At 35.9% G+C, this 20,642-nt stretch overlaps 6 protein-coding genes across 6 annotated transcripts; 4 read left to right on the forward strand and 2 right to left on the reverse strand.

Moving 5' to 3' along the window:
* Positions 1-215: 215 nt before the first annotated feature.
* Positions 216-1,677, forward strand: LOC120772046 (josephin-like protein). The gene is made up of 3 exons (XM_040100419.1): positions 216-467; positions 520-691; positions 764-1,677. Exons 1-3 carry the CDS (start codon positions 392-394, stop codon positions 1,116-1,118), a joined length of 603 nt encoding a protein of 200 aa, XP_039956353.1. The 5' UTR covers positions 216-391; the 3' UTR covers positions 1,119-1,677.
* Positions 1,678-1,779: 102 nt separating this feature from the next.
* On the reverse strand, positions 1,780-2,758 carry LOC120772045. Its single transcript, XM_040100418.1, has 2 exons — positions 2,682-2,758; positions 1,780-2,617 (listed from the first exon to the last, which is right to left on the reverse strand). Exon 2 carries the CDS (start codon positions 2,596-2,598, stop codon positions 1,804-1,806), a length of 795 nt encoding a protein of 264 aa, XP_039956352.1. The 5' UTR covers positions 2,599-2,617; positions 2,682-2,758; the 3' UTR covers positions 1,780-1,803.
* Positions 2,759-3,023: 265 nt separating this feature from the next.
* LOC120772060 (zinc finger protein ubi-d4 B) lies at positions 3,024-6,030 on the forward strand. The gene is made up of 4 exons (XM_040100445.1): positions 3,024-3,058; positions 3,134-3,716; positions 3,890-4,162; positions 4,226-6,030. The coding sequence occupies exons 2-4, from the start codon at positions 3,326-3,328 to the stop codon at positions 5,074-5,076; spliced, it is 1,515 nt and encodes a 504-aa protein (XP_039956379.1). The 5' UTR covers positions 3,024-3,058; positions 3,134-3,325; the 3' UTR covers positions 5,077-6,030.
* A 326-nt stretch (positions 6,031-6,356) lies between these two features.
* Positions 6,357-7,223, forward strand: LOC120771759. The gene has a single exon (XM_040099941.1). The coding sequence runs from the start codon at positions 6,435-6,437 to the stop codon at positions 6,891-6,893; it is 459 nt and encodes a 152-aa protein (XP_039955875.1). The 5' UTR covers positions 6,357-6,434; the 3' UTR covers positions 6,894-7,223.
* Positions 7,224-7,523: 300 nt separating this feature from the next.
* LOC120773118 lies at positions 7,524-9,706 on the forward strand. Its single transcript, XM_040102113.1, has 4 exons — positions 7,524-7,664; positions 7,765-8,009; positions 9,339-9,449; positions 9,539-9,706. Exons 1-4 carry the CDS (start codon positions 7,524-7,526, stop codon positions 9,687-9,689), a joined length of 648 nt encoding a protein of 215 aa, XP_039958047.1. The 3' UTR covers positions 9,690-9,706.
* A 397-nt stretch (positions 9,707-10,103) lies between these two features.
* Positions 10,104-15,941, reverse strand: LOC120770499 (cytochrome P450 4p1-like). Its single transcript, XM_040098023.1, has 8 exons — positions 15,648-15,941; positions 12,101-12,295; positions 11,953-12,034; positions 11,776-11,876; positions 11,008-11,272; positions 10,723-10,940; positions 10,339-10,653; positions 10,104-10,264 (listed from the first exon to the last, which is right to left on the reverse strand). The coding sequence occupies exons 1-8, from the start codon at positions 15,844-15,846 to the stop codon at positions 10,104-10,106; spliced, it is 1,536 nt and encodes a 511-aa protein (XP_039953957.1). The 5' UTR covers positions 15,847-15,941.
* Between the last annotated feature and the right edge of the window lie 4,701 nt (positions 15,942-20,642).

Below are 20,642 nucleotides of genomic sequence, written 5' to 3' on the forward strand. Positions count from 1 at the left end.
TCATAAAATTAAGAAAAATCTAGTGAATGTGAGTAGGAAGCGTACGTAAAACATTTAAATAAAAATAATTTATACACAATAAAATAAATATTTTTCAAAACAGCTTTGATTAATAATTGTTCCACACAATGCGTTTTCCATCACTGTTGTAATTTGCGTTTCACAATAACGCATGCTTCCTCTTTTTTATAGTATGTAAGTCACAATTAGTTATACAAAAATCATGAATGACTTTTTAGGTGTAATACAACTAAGAAAATAAATAAAAATATAAATAAAGGCGACGGGAACAACAAAGTTCACAAAAAATTTACGCACTGTAAATAAATGCAAATTAATCAATGAGATATTGACAGCTAAGTATCATAAAGTAGCCAGTGAGTGCCCGATAATGCCAACAAATATTTACCACGAAAGACAGACGCGTCAGCTATGCGCGCTTCATACGCTCAATAATCTTTTCCAAGGTAATATATATTCTGTTATTCCAACATTTTATATTAGAAACATCTATTAAAGGTGAACAGTCCTACACGAAAGAACAATTGGATCAAATATGCAACGACCTAAGTCCAAATGTTTGGATCAATCCACATCGTTCGCCGTTGGGTTTAGGCAATTATGACATTAATGTTATCATGACGGCACTACAATTGCGGAACTGCGAAGCAGTTTGGTTTGATAAACGCAAGTAAATGAAAAATAGTAATTAACCAAAATTATTTGCTTACGACATTATTTCATAATATTTACACATCTGTAGAGACCCGTCCTGCATTGATTTGGATGCAATTGTCGGTTTCATTCTTAACGTGCCTTCGGACTACAAATTCGCATTCGTCACATTGCCATTGCAAAAACGTCACTGGATAGCCGTACGTCGTATCGATGGCAAGTACTACAATTTAGACTCGAAATTGCGGGAGCCCGAATGCATTGGGGGCGAGACTGATTTAATAGCCTATCTGAGGGCACAACTAGAAACAAACAAGCGGGAATTGTTCGTTATAGTTGAGAAAACGTCAACGTCTAGCGAACAACAAAATGCGAATTGGTTGAAATCTGAGACAATAGCGAAACCGCCAAGCGACAGAAATGGCTCCGGCCATATAGCCTAAAGGAAGATTGAGACAAATTTATGTGTTCTCTAGTCGTTTACATCTTATAAAAATATTAAGTAAAATGCGACAGCTTAAAATGTTAACGGCTTTCATGCAATTCAAATGATTTCTCTCACTGCTTGATACTATTTTCTACATGCAATTCTTAAGAATTAAGGATAATATAATAAGTCTCGAACAAACTTTTGCGAAACCCCAGAAACCAATAATGTACAAGTGTGGAACAGAAGCGCAATGTCAACTATACAAATATTTCGTATTATTCAATCAATTGAATTAAAACAATAACTGTATATATAAATTTGTATGTAAAAATCTTTATTAGAGTTCTGTAAAAATTATATATCTATAAAAGACATAATTTACGAATATAACAATGTATAAAAGACAAAAGTTTATCGTGTAATCAATATATGTATATATTTTTTTAGATTTTTTAATTAAAAGATATGTATACATATTTATTCGAAACGGACGTATGATGTTTATAAAACATGTTTTAGACATTACATAAACTTTGTCGATACTTGTACTGGAGTAGAAATACTAATTGACTAAAAACTAGACGTAACATGGAATGATTATTGGCCATTTTGCCGAACTCATTAAAAAAATGGACGGATTTTCGAGATTCATGTTTGTAAATAAAATATTTTGCTTTTATAGTTTAGTGAAATATTTCTCAGATGTCGGTTTGTATTCCACCTGCTTTGGGTAGTGCAGCGGCTGCTGCAGCAGCAGCGGCAGATGTACTCTGACCGGGTGGTGGACGCCTTGGTCTAGTTGGTTCCGGTGCAAAATATTGTTGCGCCTGTTGTTGGTAAAACTCATCTGTGGGACCGCCATATTCACTTATATCACGATTACTAATTTCATTTAAATGACGATAACGTTCACGACGTGCTTCCACTATATATAATACACCGGCTGGTAATAACATGACGCCACCAACCACAGCTAAAGCAAATGACCAACCCATATCATTGTTTTGCCATCCTGGCATCCAATCACGGGAATCTCCTTTCGCACCGAATATTACAACAGCGATAAAGCCGAATATTGAAGCTAGTACTTGGAAGGATCCAATAGTTAACAGTAGGAACACATAACGGTCGTCATCACGAGAGGTACGCAAAAATGATAATGTCAGCGGCAAAGCGATGAGACACAACACAAAGCAGAGTGTTGCAAAAACTTGCACAGCAACATAGAAACTTGGTAGAAGAAAATCGTGTATAATGTAATATTCTTCCTCGAATACCCACATGCATCCATTAAAGACGGTATCGTAGAATCGATGTATATCCTGGAAATTTCGGAAACACACTTCCCATAGTCCAAGATTTGTAAAGCGAGGATTGTCAATACGACCATCTGTAATTAGCCAGTAGGGTGTGACGAATGCAATTAGAAACAATATAAATGATACAGCCGAAATTCCAACTGCTATGCGTGTTGTGCGATTACTGGCGCCCATGATGGTTATTTATCACAAACTTAAAAAACAGAATCCAATTAAATATGCTACAATAAAGTTATTAACGAAAATAAAAATCTCACTAGAAAACAAAATTGTTTTTGTTCCTTTTCCACGCCCAAATCAAAAATTGAATGACACACTGGCCTCAATAGTTGCCACATTAGCAATCTGATGTTTTATGTTTACAAATGTAAGCTTTCTCTTGTATTCGTCTTTATTTGCGCAATATTTTTACTAAACAGACCACAAAGTTTTTTAGATTTATTTTATATTTATTGTATGAATATTTTGTGTGCATATAGTTTTGGAGGCTCACTCACCAAAAATCAAATAAAGAAACTCAAAAATCACGCAAAATTTTAAATATTTTTGTCAAACATATGGCAGCTTGTCTCTGTGTTTTCTTTGTGTACTCGCTTTGTTAGAGACGCACCTGAAGTTTTTGCTTTTGTTTAAGGTATACATTTGTGAAAAGTGAAAAATGTATTTTTAATAAGAAACCATTATTCTTTTTGTATATTGTAACTAAAAGAGTTTAAAAAACGTAACCAAATTACTGGTATCGTTTCGGAATACTAAACACTTCGAAGGTGGTATAAAACAACCTTCGATATCTGCCAGACTGTTTTGTGCAAACACACAGATTCACACGCATACAAATATACGTAAAAGTAGTCCATTCAACTTTGTCGAGAATTAATTCAAAAGCAGAGTAAAAGGGATAATGGCTTCCGAAATTGAAGTTGTAAATCTCAACAACTTTGAGAAAATACAGAATTTTCTAAATGACTCAGCGTACAAGGAAATATTGGAAAATAGTGAAAACTTCAATACACGATTGTGTATCGAACGACGTCTACGTATGCCATTTTTGGATCCGCAAACTGGTGTTGCGCAGACACATTGTGCTTTATTCATGAAACAACGTCAACGTATGCCTGGTTTTCGGGACGGCCAAATATACACCTATCCATCAGCACGTTGGCGCAAACCGAAACGTCAGTATTTGCTTAATCATCACCATAGTTACCGGGCCTACCAGTATCGTGAACCACACTACCATCAATCCACTGGCAATGCCTCAGGGCGCGATCATTATCAAACAGAAAGTGCAGGTAGGCATATTTATGGTATAACTATAACTTTTGAAATGCGTTGTTACATTGAGCCCATTGCAATGGCAAAAAACAGAGTCAATAAAAGTGCTTGCTGTGCTGCTTGTTTTGTAAACAATCGCTTTAATTTCTACTTATCTTTGTATTTATGTTATCACTTTTATACTTGTTAGCAATCGTCGCAGCAGATGGTAATTCTATGAGTGCTTCAGGTGATAATGACAGCAAAGATTCGCATGCCAATCCAGAAAAGGATTGGTTCCATGAGGACATTGACATGTCGCACTATCACCATGTCGATGATTTCGAGGAAGATTTTGAATCAGATAATGACTACGATGATATAGCGTATAGTAGCCGTGGTAAACGTAAGCGCGGTTCACGCTCTGCTCGCAAAAGTACAGCAACTGCTGATGGCACACCAAAACGTGGTCGTAAAGGTGGCGGTATGTTAAATTAATTTAAAATGAACAAACTTCAAATGTTTATATTTACGTTTTCCTTTATAGGCAGTCGTCGGCGCAATAACGCAGATGGTGAAGGTGGTGGTCGTCGACGTGGTGGCGCTAATAATGCCAATAACAACAATGCAAATACAGCTGCTGCGGCAGCTGCCGCGGCTGCTGCTGTAGCGGCAGCAGCTAGTGCTGTAGCTTCTAGCATGGAGATTAGCAACTCGAACTCAGCTTCGCCGATTGGTACGAATGATGAAACTTCACAATCGGCAATTGTAATGCCAACTACTGCTGCACCGAGTGCGGGCACAACTTTCGATAAAACCATAAGCGAACCGAATGTAGTGGCCACTGCCGCTGCTGTCACTACTGATGTTGTTGCGCCCGTACTACCCAGTACAAGTGCTGTTAGTGGTGTTACAACTGTCGCTGCCGCACCAACTGTTACACCACCTGTGACAGTGGCTGCAAGTGTTGCTGCTCCAGTTGTTGCAGCTGGTGGTGCCGTAAAGAAAGATCTTAAAAATAAACTGCGCACCGATCGCGAGGTAGCCACGCCATCAACTTATTGCGATTTCTGTTTGGGTGATCAGCGTGAGAACAAAAAGACAAATTTACCCGAAGAATTAGTGTCATGTTCAGATTGCGGACGTTCCGGTCATCCCTCTTGTCTACAGTTTACGCCAAATATGATTATCTCGGTGAAACGTTATCGCTGGCAATGCATCGAATGCAAATATTGTTCCATATGTGGCACTTCGGACAATGATGATCAATTGTTATTCTGTGACGATTGTGATCGCGGCTATCATATGTACTGTTTGTCACCACCATTAATAACGCCGCCCGAGGGTTCGTGGAGCTGTAAACTTTGTATGGATGAGTTTCATAAGGATGAAAAATAATAAAGCTTAAAAGCGATGGCCAACGAAATATAAACAAACATAATGAATACCACTTCCAGTAAATAGCAACAATGGAAATAGACTGAGTTGAATTAAGAGCACGAAATTGTTTAAAGCGGAGCACTGCGACTTGGTCTTATACAAATATATAAAGTTTTCTCATTTATATTTTCGTTTTAAGTTAAAAGTGCAGTATTGTCGCATATTAATACTTAAAGTAACGTCATATTGCATTGTTTACATTTTTTATTACATTTTTCTTTTTAATTTAATTTTCAAATGTCAACTGACAGCGTCACAACATTTTTAAGAGCTTTCATGTAATTTTTTCTTATTTTAACTTAGTTTAAGTGAAAAAGATTCATACAATGGCAACTTTTTGTGTTTTAGATTATTAATTAGTCATATAATGCCCATTATGCCGCCGCTAATCTAAGCAACTTAATCAACTTTTAACCGTGAAGTATATAATAGTATTGTATCTGGAAGGCCCAATTAATGGCACGATACAAGTATTTTGCTTTTATATGTTTCTTTGTGCAAATATATTAAAATCATATTGAATTTGGCTGATAAATCTATATATGATCAGTAAAAGTAATGACGAACATGGTATTGCAATTAATCTCAATTTCTATTTAGTTCAGTAAACTTGTAAGTGTAATGTGTGAATTATAAATAAATATACATTTTATAAGTTTATAACTGTAATTTGCTAAAATTCAAACTATCTTCCAAATTTTGGGCAATAATTGCAAATTTAATTATTGAAATTAGTTTAATTATAATATGATAAATATTCAGCTGTACAACCATATACCAATACATATAAACATTTGAAAGTACGCATAAAAGGGTATATAGTGCAACTCATTAATATTTATTGCAATGTGCGCTCACAATTATCGTCATGATGAGCTTAATAAGAATAAATCCTTACTTTCAACACAATAAGCTTGGTTGTTGATAAATTTTTACAACTTTAGGGGCAAACTTCGTTAAGGGTATAGTAATACAATACACAATATTTCTTGATTAAAACTTTTAGAAACAATTTCAATAACAAATCATTACTTGAAGCAAGTTTCTAATGAAAATTTTGAATCGAAAAATTTTAATTTCAAAACTCAAAATTTGATTGAGCAAAATTTTCCATTGGGAATACACACAAACAAGCACGTAATCTTTTTGTTGTATTATTTATACTTTTCACCGTTGAACTCGAACAATTTTTTTATATTTGAAAAAATTGCTTTTCATGAACTCAATTATTATTTGTGTTGTTTAATCCTACACTTTTTTTTTAAATAAAATCAACAAAAAATTCGGAAATACAAATATTAAGCAGCTTAGTTATTATGGAAGACGAAACGCAAACACAACAACAACAATTGCAACAGCATGAAGAACAAATATTGCAACAAGCACCAAATGATGACCAACAAGACGACGGGCAAACAGAGGCTATGAAAACTGTTACAGCAGAGACTTTAAGCGACGAAGGTTGTGTAACGGAAACTGACTCCGCCACCTATATGTGTGTACAAGAGGAAGAGTATGAGCAAGAGAGCCTTGCTAGTGAAGCGGATGCCTTGCAACAATTGGAAGGTCAACAACAGCGTCAACAAGCATATGCACATGAGCGCAGTCACAACCAAACACATCATCGTCCATATAACCCGAAGAAGAGCGTGTCCTTCAAGACGCTGGTCGACATCTTTCAATTGAGCGACGCCTGGCAATTGCATGTGAAAAAGAGCAGTTTGAAAACGGAAGAGGATCAGGCCAAACGTCGCATCTTGCAGCGCAACTATTAAATTGTAGTTAATTACATACACACACACACACTTGTATAGGCTTGCAACTGCTAGTGCAACTACGTTTATGTGTAATCGGTCAATGTTTTTTCTCTTTAGAGCGTGAACAAATTTCAAGTGTACTATATTTTTTAATGATTAATAGATAACGCATGTTTTCTCCACTTTGTCTAGAATGTATGCAATGTATGTATGTGTGCAGTTGCGCATGCGCTCAAACTCACACCGACTGTTTAGCTAGTTTTTTCTGTTTTCATCTCGTCCAGGCATAATATATGTATGTGAAAATCTAGTAGTTTGAATGCTCGCGAAAATAAATGGTGGCATGAATGCAACAAAAACAAAAAAAAAAACAACAACCTAACGTTTTTTAATCAACATTTACTTAGACAGTGTTAAATTTAAGTGTTGGCACAGCAGTCAGTAATGCAGTAAAAGCGTCGTTTAGTGCGCAGGTGTGAAGTCTTTTCCATGCAATTAGCATTCTCACCTTGGCAGCGTGATGTTGCACCCCATTTCAGCATAAATTTATGCATGTTCATGCAAAAATGTGTACAGAAAGAAATTCTGCATAGAATCTACATTAGTGGTTGGCTTAGCCGAGGCTTTAGTTGCCTTTAATTCTTCACAATGATTGGTTGTTCTCTAAGCTTTTGGGTGTTTGTGTTTGTCACACTCAACAGCAGTAATAATATGCTGATTGAGAGCACTAGTTTACTCAGGAGTAAGCGGTGGCTGATATATCCGCGACAAGCGCCTACGCGTTTGCTTGTAAGTTATGAGCACACACCTTTTAATGACATTAACGAGCAGCAAATATTATTGGTTTTAGTTAATATTACAATTTTTTAATGAAATTTTATATATTTAGTTTATTGCCGGCATTGGCGTACCAGCGGATCTGGAGTATGAATCTCTTACCGTCGGTTATACCCTGAAGGGACAATTTTTTCTGCCCTATAACGTTACTACTTATCGTGAAAATCCATTTTATCCCGAGTATAAAAGTGAATACAATGCTACATATCATGGTAATCATGGTCATTATGGCTGGGAATCGCGATCATCGAAGCTGCGTTGGAATTTATATTCGTGTATTGCTCAACGACTTGATAGGTAACATTACAGAAAAGAAAAAAATTTAACTTCGGATACACCGAAGCTATAATACACATAAAGGTCATTTCTTGTAATAAATGTACTATAAAGTGGCTCCGATCTCAATAAATTCCTCGGAGATTGTGGTGTTGCCTTGCTTTGGGCAGTTCTTCTGTGCCAAATTTTGTGATGATAACTCGTCAAATAAAAAGTTTTCCGTATTAAGGCCAATCTTTATCGGTCAGTTTGTACGGCAGCTATATGCTATAGTAGTCCGATCTGCATAATATCTTTGGAGGTTGTAATGCTGCTTTAAGCAATAATTCGTGCCAAATTCGGTTAAGATATCCCACCAAATAAAGAAGTTTTCCATGCAAGAACTTGATTTTGATCGGTCAGTTTGTATGACAGCTATATGCTATAGTGGTCCGATATCGGCGGTTCCGACAAATGAGTAGTTTTTTGTGGAGAAAAAGAGGAGTGCAAAATTTCATATCGATATCTCAAAAACTGAGGGAGTAGTTCGCGTATATACAGATTGTGATGGGAATCCCAAGAAAAATGCTGTATCAATGGGGTCGGATCATACATAATTAGACCATGTCGTACGCATATAAGACGAAGTTTCATTTATTACACATACTCATAAATACTGAGAGCTTCAAATTAGGTATCCGGTGTTGATTTTTAACAGAAGGGTGCTATACCCTGAAAGCACCATTTGGTGAAAAGTTATATACATACGTCAAAAAAGATTTGTCGTATATCTTGTTGACACAGTTTAGCGAGTTAAGAGACAGCGGTTCGCTGGTTAGGTCATGTAGTTCGGTTGGATTAATCACTCCATCTCTGAGAGTAAGCAGAGGAAGACTACCACCACATTGTAAAGACCAGTTGGAGAAGGACATGACTTAGCTTGGATTATCGACTAGCTTGCTGTTGTAAACTCGCCAATAAAGAAGAGTAATTGTATGGAATCCGACAGAATTTAATATTTTGATATACGGGTAGTCGTGAGTCGGTAGATTTCACCCATTTTCACACTGTTCGATTGATTGTTAGAAGAAACTGTTCACATGTAAGTCGTTTATCAGATATGTACATTAGAACGGTTTGATTTACAGGGAGCTAAAAGAGAATAATCGAGCGGAAAATGTTTTCGGATCATTCTGAACAACTTTACCTTAGAGACAATGAGTCTGAAACCGGTTTCGGGTGAGCGATTTTTAAGGCGTAATTATTGCTCGGTTGTAAAGAGTTTCTCTAACATATTTGTAAAACCTGATTCATATGTAAAATAAAAATCTATAATTTATTTTATTTTATATTATTTTTTTTTTATTAAAGCTACGGCTATAGCGGCACTGAATGCATACTTAAAGCGATATGTGAAGCGAGCTCGCTGAGTTTTCAACGACTTCATGGTGTCTTCGAACAGATTGTGCATATTTTGCTTAGGTATTTAACTTACGGTTTTTATATAACTTTCATTGGTTAAATACTAAGACAGATAATAATAAAAAATAATGAATTTAAATCTTATCTAGCCCTAGTAGCTCCGTAGACCAAGCGACGCCACAAAGTGTACAATATATAGAAGCAGAGAAAATCGGCAGCAGTTCCGGTGATTGCGGGTTTTACAACTGTAAAATTAGTGTATTGGATTGGATATCAAGTGTGCTCAAAGTAGAATCGTGAAAATGTTTACATTTAATTTCAAATCTAGCGCAAAATCATACATTTTATCTAGAATATTTTAAAATTAGTAATTTAATTTAATTTATTTTGAGACATCATTAAAATATTATATAATTCTTGAACAATTGTATATGTTTGTATAAGTATAACAAACTCCAGAGCAAACTTTAATAAAAAAATAATCACAATAAATTAAACACAAAAGTGCAAAAAATATTTATTTACATATGTATGTATAAAACAGAAAACATGAACATTGGGTTGAATTGATTATAAGACAGCTGATCAGTTGACAGCTGTCAAATTCACACAAATTTTTAGAAAACAATACTGTATATTTTATAAATTAAAGTTTGATTTTTTCTAAATTCACTGATGTAGCTTGGTCACTTAAAAATTCTTTTTCTCCTCTCTTTAAACTCTTTTTTCCAATTTCACTTTAATGATATTTGGTGTCCTTATAATCATGCCGGCTTCGAGCTTTACATCTTGATCCTTCTTCAGAGGTAAAATTTTGAATTTCTTTATGATGTTAACCAAAACCGTCTTGAGCTCCAGCATAGCGAATTTTTGTCCTACCAAAAGATATATAATTTAAGATACATATGTATGTACATATTTGAAGAAAAGTAAAGCCTGCAATACATACCGATACAATTTCTTTGTCCTGCGCTGAATGGCACGTACGCGAAAGGATGTCGACCGGCTGACGCTTCAGGCGCGAAACGTTCCGGATCGAATTTTTTAGGATTTTCATAGTACTTAGCACTTCGGTGGATATCTATTATATGTATGATTACTTGAGAACCTTTCGGCAATATTAGGTTATTGGCAAGGCGGGTGTCATTCGCAACCTCACGCCCTATAACCGGCACTGAGGGGTATAGACGTAGGGTCTCCTTAATGAAACACTCCAGAAACTTCAGTTTGGCTAGCTGCTGAATGTCCAATTGGCTCAAATCATCTGTTGGCGAATGATAAAAAAACTTATGGATAATTTGAAAAGAGACAACCAAGCAAAGCGGGTACGAACCTTCAACATGTTCAAGTATTTCTTGATAGCAGCGTTCTTGCATTTCCGGATACAATGAAAGGTTCATAAGTGAAAATAAGAGCGCCATCGATGTGGTGTCGTAGCCTTCAAACATAAATGTGTCCACTTCCTCACATATGCCCACATGATCAATGAGTCCATCGCGTTCGGCGCGCAGCAGTGTGTCCAACATGGCGTAGCGTTTTTTCGTATAGAAGCTAATAATGTATAAAATAGTTGTTATTTTAGTAGTAATTTGTGAAATTTTGTTTCAAACCCACATACCTTTGGTTGTCATCCGCCTTGTCTTCACTATGCTCTGGCTCTTCCGCGAAAACTTGACGTCGCTTGTCAATTACCTCACTGGAGAAATTCTGCACAATTGAAATGTGTTTCGCAATTTTAGGCGCTAAGAATACTTTATATAAGGAATCGAGGATATAAAATGGATTACGGAAACGCATCAAGAATACTTCTTCGATCATTTTGAAGCTGGCACGGTATTGATCGGCATTCATTTGCTCATCCAACTTGACACCCAATGCGGTCTCTGTAAAGCGAGGTAAGGGATTGAAAAAAAATTTCACTTGTTACTCAGTATAGTCTAAATCAGAAATGATCCTTTTAAGATGAACTTTTATTTGTAAGGCCTGATAAATTTAAGTCACGTTTCGATAGATAAAACTCTAAAAATATGAATCCACAACAAGTTCGATGACTTTTCGAGATATGCTTATTTGAAAGCCTAACTATTATTAAAATTAAGAGTGGTTAATGTGCAGTTCGTTCTTTGAATTATAGATTTTCTACTAGGATCTAATCAAATTTGATGCGGACTACTTTAAATATCGGTTATAACCGCGTGAGCCGTGTCTACGCCAATAAAGAAGACTTCAAAGAATCGTTCATTATCTTATATGTATGTATCTTTCATTTTCCCACGCATAAACATAACATGTTATAGGAAAATAGCTACTTTTCGGCTAATTTCTAATATCAAAATTTATCACTTAAAAATATTTGAAGATATGTTTGTTATTTTTTAAAGCTTACCACAAATGGCGTTCAGTGTAAATTTTGGTATGATATCGTTTAAGGTTACAGAACTCAAATCGCCGGCTTCCAAGCTCTCCACAAATTTTTTACTCTCCTCTCTGAAACGAATGTATATACATATAAATAAATATATATTTATTTAGAATAAATATATTCAGACTAACAAAAACTCACTTAAAAATTTCTTCAAATTGTCCAAGTATATTAAAGTGGAAGGCAGGAGTCAGCATTTTTCTACGAGAGTGCCATTTTTTACCTAAGACATTGGAGAAATTAGCAAAGTATTTACCCCAAATAACATATTCTCAAATGAATACTGTACCTGATGACGTTAGCAGTCCTCTATTCAAGAACGGCACCAAAAAATTATAAATAATACTCTTCTTAATCAGACTCTGATCGTTCATCACTAGTTCAGCATCCTCAGCGGTGATTATGTTGTAAAAAGATGTGAATAATCCATATTGTAGATAACTGCGCTTCATTTCATCAGCAAGTTGGCGCGAGAAGTCGAACACTGCAAGGAAATTTAAAGTATATACTTAGTTATATACAAATGTATATAAAAATGAGCAGGATGACGAGATCGTATAATAATGAAACTAGATATCTCTATTTGTGTCCTAGTGCAAAAAAAGGGTAAAATAGAGACAGCTTTCCAGAGCCCTCATATACATAATATACAAATTTTCGAACTTCCGATTGATTCCTTACAGTATGTTATCGGTCAATACAGGATTGTGAGTTATCTTAATGAACTTTAAAGAGCGTGGCTTTCTAATATAGACAACGTTGTGTCTTTCTATCAAAAATAGATAAAGTCGAGTGAATGTTTCCTGGTTTCGAAGTACCTAAAATAAGAAGGTTTTCTTTATAATATATATGTACCTATACATATTTATCAATACTTAAGCTATCTTATAGAATTTCAAGCGGGTCAATATATTCCTCTACTCCCATATAACTTATGTAAGAGTTTCACTCTTTCAACGGACATTATATCGTATACATATATCGGTCAATATCCTACATATAAATTCCTTAGCAATCTTAAGTAAATATATAATATTCGATACACTAAAACATAATGCTGACAATGTATGAAATCGGTTCACATATTACTTTAGCACTCATTTAGCGGAGTTTTCAAAAAGAACGCCAGAAAAGTAGAATAATAGGGACAGCAAACGACGCAATATTTTTTCCAGCTCTTCAGAAAAGTTTGCCATTTCATCATGGAAAGATATACGATCCAACAACGAGTCGAAAATATAAAAATTTACTACCCAAATTCGGAGTCAGTGATCTCAACTTTAAGAGCGCTACGTCCAATTTATGGTCGTCATAATCGTCCTGTCAGATCAACAATTCGGCATCTGGTGGAAAACTTTGAATCCACAGACACAGTACAAAATGTTCCCGAGCCAGTGGGACAAAGGAGTGCCCGTAGTGTCGAGAATATTGTTTCCGCTAGCGCTTCAATTGAGAAAGACCCAAACCAGTCTCTCACACGTCGTTCCCAAGCGTTGGGCATCTTTGTGACGTCGTTGAGGCGAATTTTGCGAAACGATTTTGGCTTACATCCTAACAAGATCAAATTGACGCAGGAACTGAAGCCGCTTGACTACCAAAATCGTCATATGTTCGGGAATTGGGCTGAGCAACAACTTGAAAATGATCCGGGTTTTCATCGAAAAATCATCTTCAACGATGAGGCTCATTTCTGGCTGACTAGCTTTGCCAATAAGCTAAATGTGGGTTATTGGTCAGGTAGCACTCCACACGTAGTCCATGAGTCATCATTGCATCTCGAAAAAATTATGGTTTGGTATGGTTTATGGGCTGGCAGCCTCATTGGCCGTACATCTTCCGTGATGATCAAGACCGGCATGTTATTATGAATGGGAATCGCTACCGCTCCTTGATAACCGTATATTTTTGGACCGAATTGGATGATATGGACATGGACCACATGTGGTTCCATCAGTATGGCGTCACAAAACCAAGTTTGGTGAACGTGTTATCTCACGAAATGGCCCAGTCAATTGGGCGTCTCGGTCGTGCGATATGACGCCGTTTGACTATTTCCTGTGGGGCTACGTCAAGTATATTTTCTATGCCAACAAGTCAGCGATGATTGATGAACTTCGTACGAATATTGAACGTGAAATTACAGCAGTATCGGCCGATTTTTGCTTGAAAACCGTTGAAAATTGGTTTCAGCCTCTGGACTTCTGCAAGAGTACCCGTGGTGACCATGCAAAAGAAATTGAGTTTCATACATAATGACATTGAATATAATTTCGCAGGAATAAAGAATTTCATTGATATCCCAAACCGTTTTTGCTTGAAAATCTATTCTCGAGTATATCTGAGTAATGTCAAAGGTCAATACAAATAGCTCAGACTTTTCTCTGCCCTCAATGTACACTGTATAGTGATTTCCGATTTCCCAGCCGTCTTTTTTTTAACCATGCAATTATATTAATGATTTAGCGGAGTAGGTATATAGGCTGGTCTGCACCCCATCTCCCAATTATAATGGGTTGTCAAAAAAGTCTTGCGGATTTTCGCTAGTAGGCGCTGAAAGCACGTAGTTCTAGTTTTATTCGTCGCATCGGGTCATGCTATACCTTTTTGGAAAGCTCAACACGGGTTTGATTGATTGCCGTTTCTTTTAAGTCGTTCGTGAGCTATAGCGTCGCAAACATGGAGCAAAATAAAGAGAAAATACGGCATATGTTACAGTACTACTACGATAAAGACAAAAATGCATCTCAAGCCGCCAATAAAATTTGTGCAGTTTATGGACCCGATACAGTTTCCATTTCCACCGCACAACGATGGTTTCAACGTTTTCGTTCTGGTGTAGAGGTGAAGACCTGTCGTCGAAAATTGCGATAAAATCGCTGAATTGGTCGAAAGAGACCGGCATAGTAGCAGCCGTAGCATCGGTCAAGAGCTGGGCATGGGTCATCAAAAATTCATTTCAATTTCAATAAAAAAAAAATTTAATAAACATACCGCAAGACTTTTTTGAGAATCCATTATTAAATTCCGATTCTCTGGTTGAGCTTTTCATGGTTTATATCACATGCTTCTCTTTTCAGTAAATGAGGTTGATGTTGCAATTGCAATAAATATTTTGGAAAGATAATTTGTCGATCGAACTACGTGTACTGCACTGTAGTCTTAATAAATTGAATAAGTTACCAAATTGTATTGTAAGCCATTAACGGTGTCGTCAAATAATGAATGTAGGCTTACGCAACAGTTTTTAATTTCAAGTTTTGTCAACAATTAATTTAATAATCTAACCTATTAAGTTTTCAAACTTGTTTTTTTGAATACAAAACAATGCCAATTTTAATAGTAGTCATCAAAGAGTAAAATTAAAATACCGAAATCGATGATTCTATAATGATGATTCAATTAAAAGTTGCAGATGTACATCAACTGTATGAACTTTGATCCAATTGCTGAACAGTGATGAAGACACCCACAATTACTATAAATTGTAAATTTAACGCAATATTAAAATATGAAAAATAAAAGTGGATGATTACTTCATGTAATCACATTAATCTACAATAAATATATATATATGTATATATATATATATATATATATATATATGTAATATATATATACTCTTAAGAGTATTTTTTTAGAAGTTAAAGTCCGCGAATTTTTTGAAAAAAGTTGAAAATGCCGACTCATCTTCATTCAAGTTCAATAACAACTCAGGTACTTAGTAAGTATTGGTAACGGTAATGGATTAACAATGCAGTCTATTTGCATAATCATAATGCGCTCATTCCTTAATGACACTGCAATTTCTGAAAAATTAAATAAACACACAAACTCACTGTTATCAGGGGATAAAGCGAAATCGAAGGCATTGCCAAATATTGTGCGTCCTTTGGGCAGCGCCACTGAATTTTCCAAGGGCGTGCCGTCAGCTGTTTTCACCCGCTTAGAAAATAATGTCAGCACCACATAATCCTTATTTAGTTTGTAGAGCCAAGCGATTATGATCGCACCAATCACTAACGTCCAGAACACCATGGCGTATGCGTTACAATTCAAATTAATGCAATTTTACAATGTGCAACAAAAAATGTCAATAAACAAAATACTCAAGGAAAACCAAAAAAATGTGTGTTCGCTAAGAAGGCAAAATTGCTACTGAAATTGCATAGAATTAATTAAGTCTAGTGAGCGCTAGCGATGAAATCAAGAGCGTGCCATTGTTTATCAGCAATCAGAACATTTGTTCTTACTTTGATATGGATAAGCGTGCAAGCATATATATATGTGTGTATGTAAAGTAAGTGTGACTAATATACAACTCAAAATATTGCAGAGTAGATATATATAAGTATGTATATGTGTATGTATGTATATATGTTCGCGTTATGTTTTATATGTTTTCACCCACTGCTCAGCCGGCCGGTTCTACTGACTGCGCGATGAGTTGCAATTTTGTAAAGTCGTTTAACACGTTTATTTATTTGATTGGAAGCAATAATACATTTTATGCCGTTAGTTCAAAGTCTCTTAGAATCTATAAAAAGCTAAGCCAGAGATAATACATATTTTCTTTTTAAGATACTGAAGTACTCAGTGCGCGTGCTGAAAATCTGGTGATAGAAAAATTGCCTACTCATTGTCATGGTTCGAAACAATGAACATATGCAAATGTTTTTGAAAACTTTCGTTGAAATTTTTAATTCAAAACAACACACATAAATGTTTTTGAAAACTCGTATGCAAATTCGTAATAACGGCAATGTTTACAGCGTCCTGGACATCGCTTTTCTAATAGATATCGGAAATCGAAAATTTCAATGGTTTCTAATGTGTGTGTTTATTGACAAAAAGCTACTCATGAGAACTTGCGAGTTGGTATGGATATAGTTGATTTTCAAAAAAACATTTGGATCTTTCCACATTTGGTTAGCTGGGTTACCCAACAGTCCATATGTACTCACACGAATTTAAAAATAGAAGGCAATAAAGTAACAAAAAATTGAAACAAAATATACGCAGTTATGAAATGCAATTTGTTTTTTTTTTATTTATTGCTTTTAACTAATCGAAATTTTATGTGAAATTCTTTTGTGGAACATTCGATTTATATTACCGCTATAACACGTACCCTCTTAAACTCACAGCACAATTTAAATTTAAACACGTCAGGAAGGGTCAGTTCGGGTATCTTTATAACTTATATACAAGTAGTATACCCGTAAACTCTTATTCTTTTTCTTATTCGCGTAGTCACTGCTTACGTGGTTTACAACAGCGCGCTAGTCGTTCCTCCTTTTCGCTGTTTGGCGCCAATTGGAGATTCCAAGAGTATGTTTCGGCCTTGAAACCTTTTGCTGCCTTGAAACGGAGTTGCTGATGTGTGATCGCAGAGAGCAGGAGTGCAAATCGAGTTGATAATCGTTCTGCTGTCTGTTGTGATTGCAGCTTCTCGATGTCGAACCTTCCTTGTGTTTTGTCGCGTGCGTTTTTTTCCTTCACAGAGGCGGGTGTGGATCTTAGCTGCAACAAGATAGTTGTCTGAGTCAATGCTAGGACCTCGGAGCGCACGCACGTCTAAAAAATTGAAGACGTGTATTCCGTCTATCACAACGTGATCGATCTAGTTGGTGGCTTATCGATCCGGAGACAGCCAGGTGGCTTGATGAATCTTCTTATACTGGAATCAGGTACTACAGATAACAATATTTTGGGCCACGGCGAAGTCAAACAGCCTCAACCCATCTGGGGATATTTCTTAGTGGAGGCTGCATTTACCGACCGTTGTGCCAATACCTTCTTTGCCCGCCCTGGCGTTAAAGTATCCAAGCACGATTTTGGGAAAACATCTTTGGCCATATCGCTCTTCTCTTCCGGCATCGGCGCATATCAGCGATATGTTAAAGATATTCACTTTGAAGCAGATTGTGGCGAGACGTTCTCTCTAACCACGAATCTCACACCGAATTTACGCTCCTTTATATGGCCAATGGAGCAAATTGCAATGCAAATGCAAATGCAACAGGGACCTACTCGCCTCAGTCCTTGTCCCGTCTATCGCATTTCTTGGACGGCGGATGTTTTTAGCTACCCAGAGGATACCTGGTCTAAGATCAGATGTTGTGAGCTGCTTGAGCTAAATGAGAATGGAACTCAAATTTCAAGTCCGATTTCGCCTATTTTCACATTTTTACAGTGTTTAAAGAAAAGTTAGAAATAATTGTTCTCTGCAAGTTATAAGGTTATAATAGCTGTAGTGGTTTGTGAGATATGCACATTAAGTTTATAAGGAGGCGAGAGAAGCATATTTTGATGGCTTGGTCAGATTCTACCCTTATGCAATACCAATAACCCCATTAAGCAACACAAGTTTCATAAATTTTTGCTCAAGTTATTGTTTGCACAGACAGGTGTACCGAAGACGGACGAACGGACGAACAGTCGAACAATAACATGGTCATTTTCATAATATATAAACGATATTATTCCGCTAAAGTTGGCATGCTTATCAGGCCTGTCAATTTGGTTGACTTGGTTGTATTCAATTCATACATTTGTTGGTGAGTAAAACATATGTTTACATAAATAAGTAGTAGGGTATGCTAGTTGATAAGAGAGCTCTAAAGTTAGTAATTAAGTAGTAGTTTGTTATTAATAGGTGCAGAAGAGTGTGACAACAGGTTTTGACTCATTATTAAATTCCGATAATAAAGAACACGATTTACTATTGTATAAACACGTTGCTAGAGAGTATAATAGTTTTGTATACCTTGCGGTTGTTTGTATCATCTAAAATTAATCGACATAGATATGGAGTTATATATAGTATATAAATGATAAGGATGGTGAGACAAGTTGAATACTGAGTGACTTTCTTGTTTGTCCATCGGCCCGTTTTCCACTAAATTAAAAAATAAAACTGTAATTTGGTACAGTGAATTGCAGTAGCAGGGATAGCGCTCTAGTAGGTTTAATGTACATATCTCTTAAACCACTAGAGCTACAATAACGAAATTCGTAAAAGGCAAATCATATAAAAACTCCTCCCGACCGCGTGAAAATGTATGATAACGACTTTCTAGGAGCTGGTGCCATCGCCCCCATTTAGGTGAAATACTCGTAACATATCTCCGGACCAACCGACCAATTTCAACCAAAATCGGTACATAGGATCATTTTGACATTCCCACGTTACAGTGTGAAAGTGGGAATTCCAACCACACCTATTTCCCACACACCACAGTAATATATTCGGATAAAACTTTGTACACGAGACTAAAAATTGCCAAGATTGGATCATAACTGTTCAAGCTTTCACATTCCGTATGATTTACTTTTTGACGAAAATATCGGCTATCTGTGAGATAGGTTTTCGAAATTCGGGGAAAATGTTTCTTTGATAAAAATATATGCTTGCGTCAAAAATGGGTTGAATCGGGTCAATACTATAAAAATACTATATAAAGATTATTGAACCTGTTGACTTTATACTACATATGTATGTATGTATATCGGCCAATGTGGTACTTATTTTGTTAAAATTGAGAGAGCGTGCTTAGAGTAAATAAAATCGGGTTAAAGCTTGCTCTAGACTTCGTATAGTAACTAACAAACCCTATGCACGTAAAGGTAATTCCCCAGCATTGATCCTGACGTGCTGCAAGTGAATGAAATGTTCGGTTACACCCGAACTAAGTCCCTCCTTACATATTTTATTACATATGTAGACTGCCATTCACATATTTGTATATATGTATGAATACCAGTTGGTATAAGTTTTCCTCTTCAACTCTATTTATATAGCTTGTTTTATCTGAATGCATTCACTTAACCCTTGCTAGGCCGAAGTAATATAAAGGGTGATCCATTTAGAGGTTCCGTACTTTTTTAAAGAAAAAAGCACAGAAATTTTAAATTTAATAGAGAGGATTTATTATCATTCGAAAAAACATTCTTTGGCATTAATTTTTTGAAGATTATCTCTTTCAAATATTGGCCGCTGCTACGTCTCAGATGGTCCAGCCTTTGGGTCCAATTTTCTATGAATCGTTCGCGCATTTCGACTGGTAACTGGCGAATGACACGCGTGATCCGCAAAGACTTTACGGTCTTATATCACACGATCTTGGTGGCAAAATGATCGGCCAAAAAGGTTTAATTATCCGCTCACCAAATGGTTTTTCAATAAATTCATTGAAAAATGCAATAAGCGTTTCAATTTCAGGTATCAAATAGTCGGTCTCACCGATATCATTTACGACTCCTCACTGTCTTCGTGTATACTCTCAGCTACAGCTGCTACATTTCCTTCACTGTGTGCTAGACGTCGTCTATTAGGTAGAATATGATCCATTAATGAATGCTGGGTTTCAGGAAGGGTGATGGTGTTGTGAATAGTACGCTCACTAGACCGATTATGTTGATCATAATTTGAGCTTTACAGAACGTGAATTTTCGTAATAAAGTTGAACGATTTGTAAATGTTGTTCAGTCGTAAATCTGTCCATGATAAAATGGCAAATAAAACTGAGTAAAAGTAACATGACAGTTTGACACGACTCATGCATGATCTGTCAAACTACTATTGAAAAAAGTACCACTCTTGGATCACCCGTTATATACCTTTTTCCATCTGCTTTCAGGCGAGTTTCATTTTAGACAGAATTAAATAATATTTAGTAATAAAGATATGCAATTTTTTTTTTATTTTTTGGGAACAATTTGATAAATATATTCTTCAGAACACTTCAAAATAAACAATAAAACCAAATTATTTTTTATGATATTAATATTGTATTATATATATTATGTACAATATATGTATATTACGCGAG

The sequence above is a fragment of the Bactrocera tryoni genome, chromosome 3 (genome assembly GCF_016617805.1).
Source record: "Bactrocera tryoni isolate S06 chromosome 3, CSIRO_BtryS06_freeze2, whole genome shotgun sequence".
NCBI classification, from domain to species: domain Eukaryota; kingdom Metazoa; phylum Arthropoda; class Insecta; order Diptera; family Tephritidae; genus Bactrocera; species Bactrocera tryoni.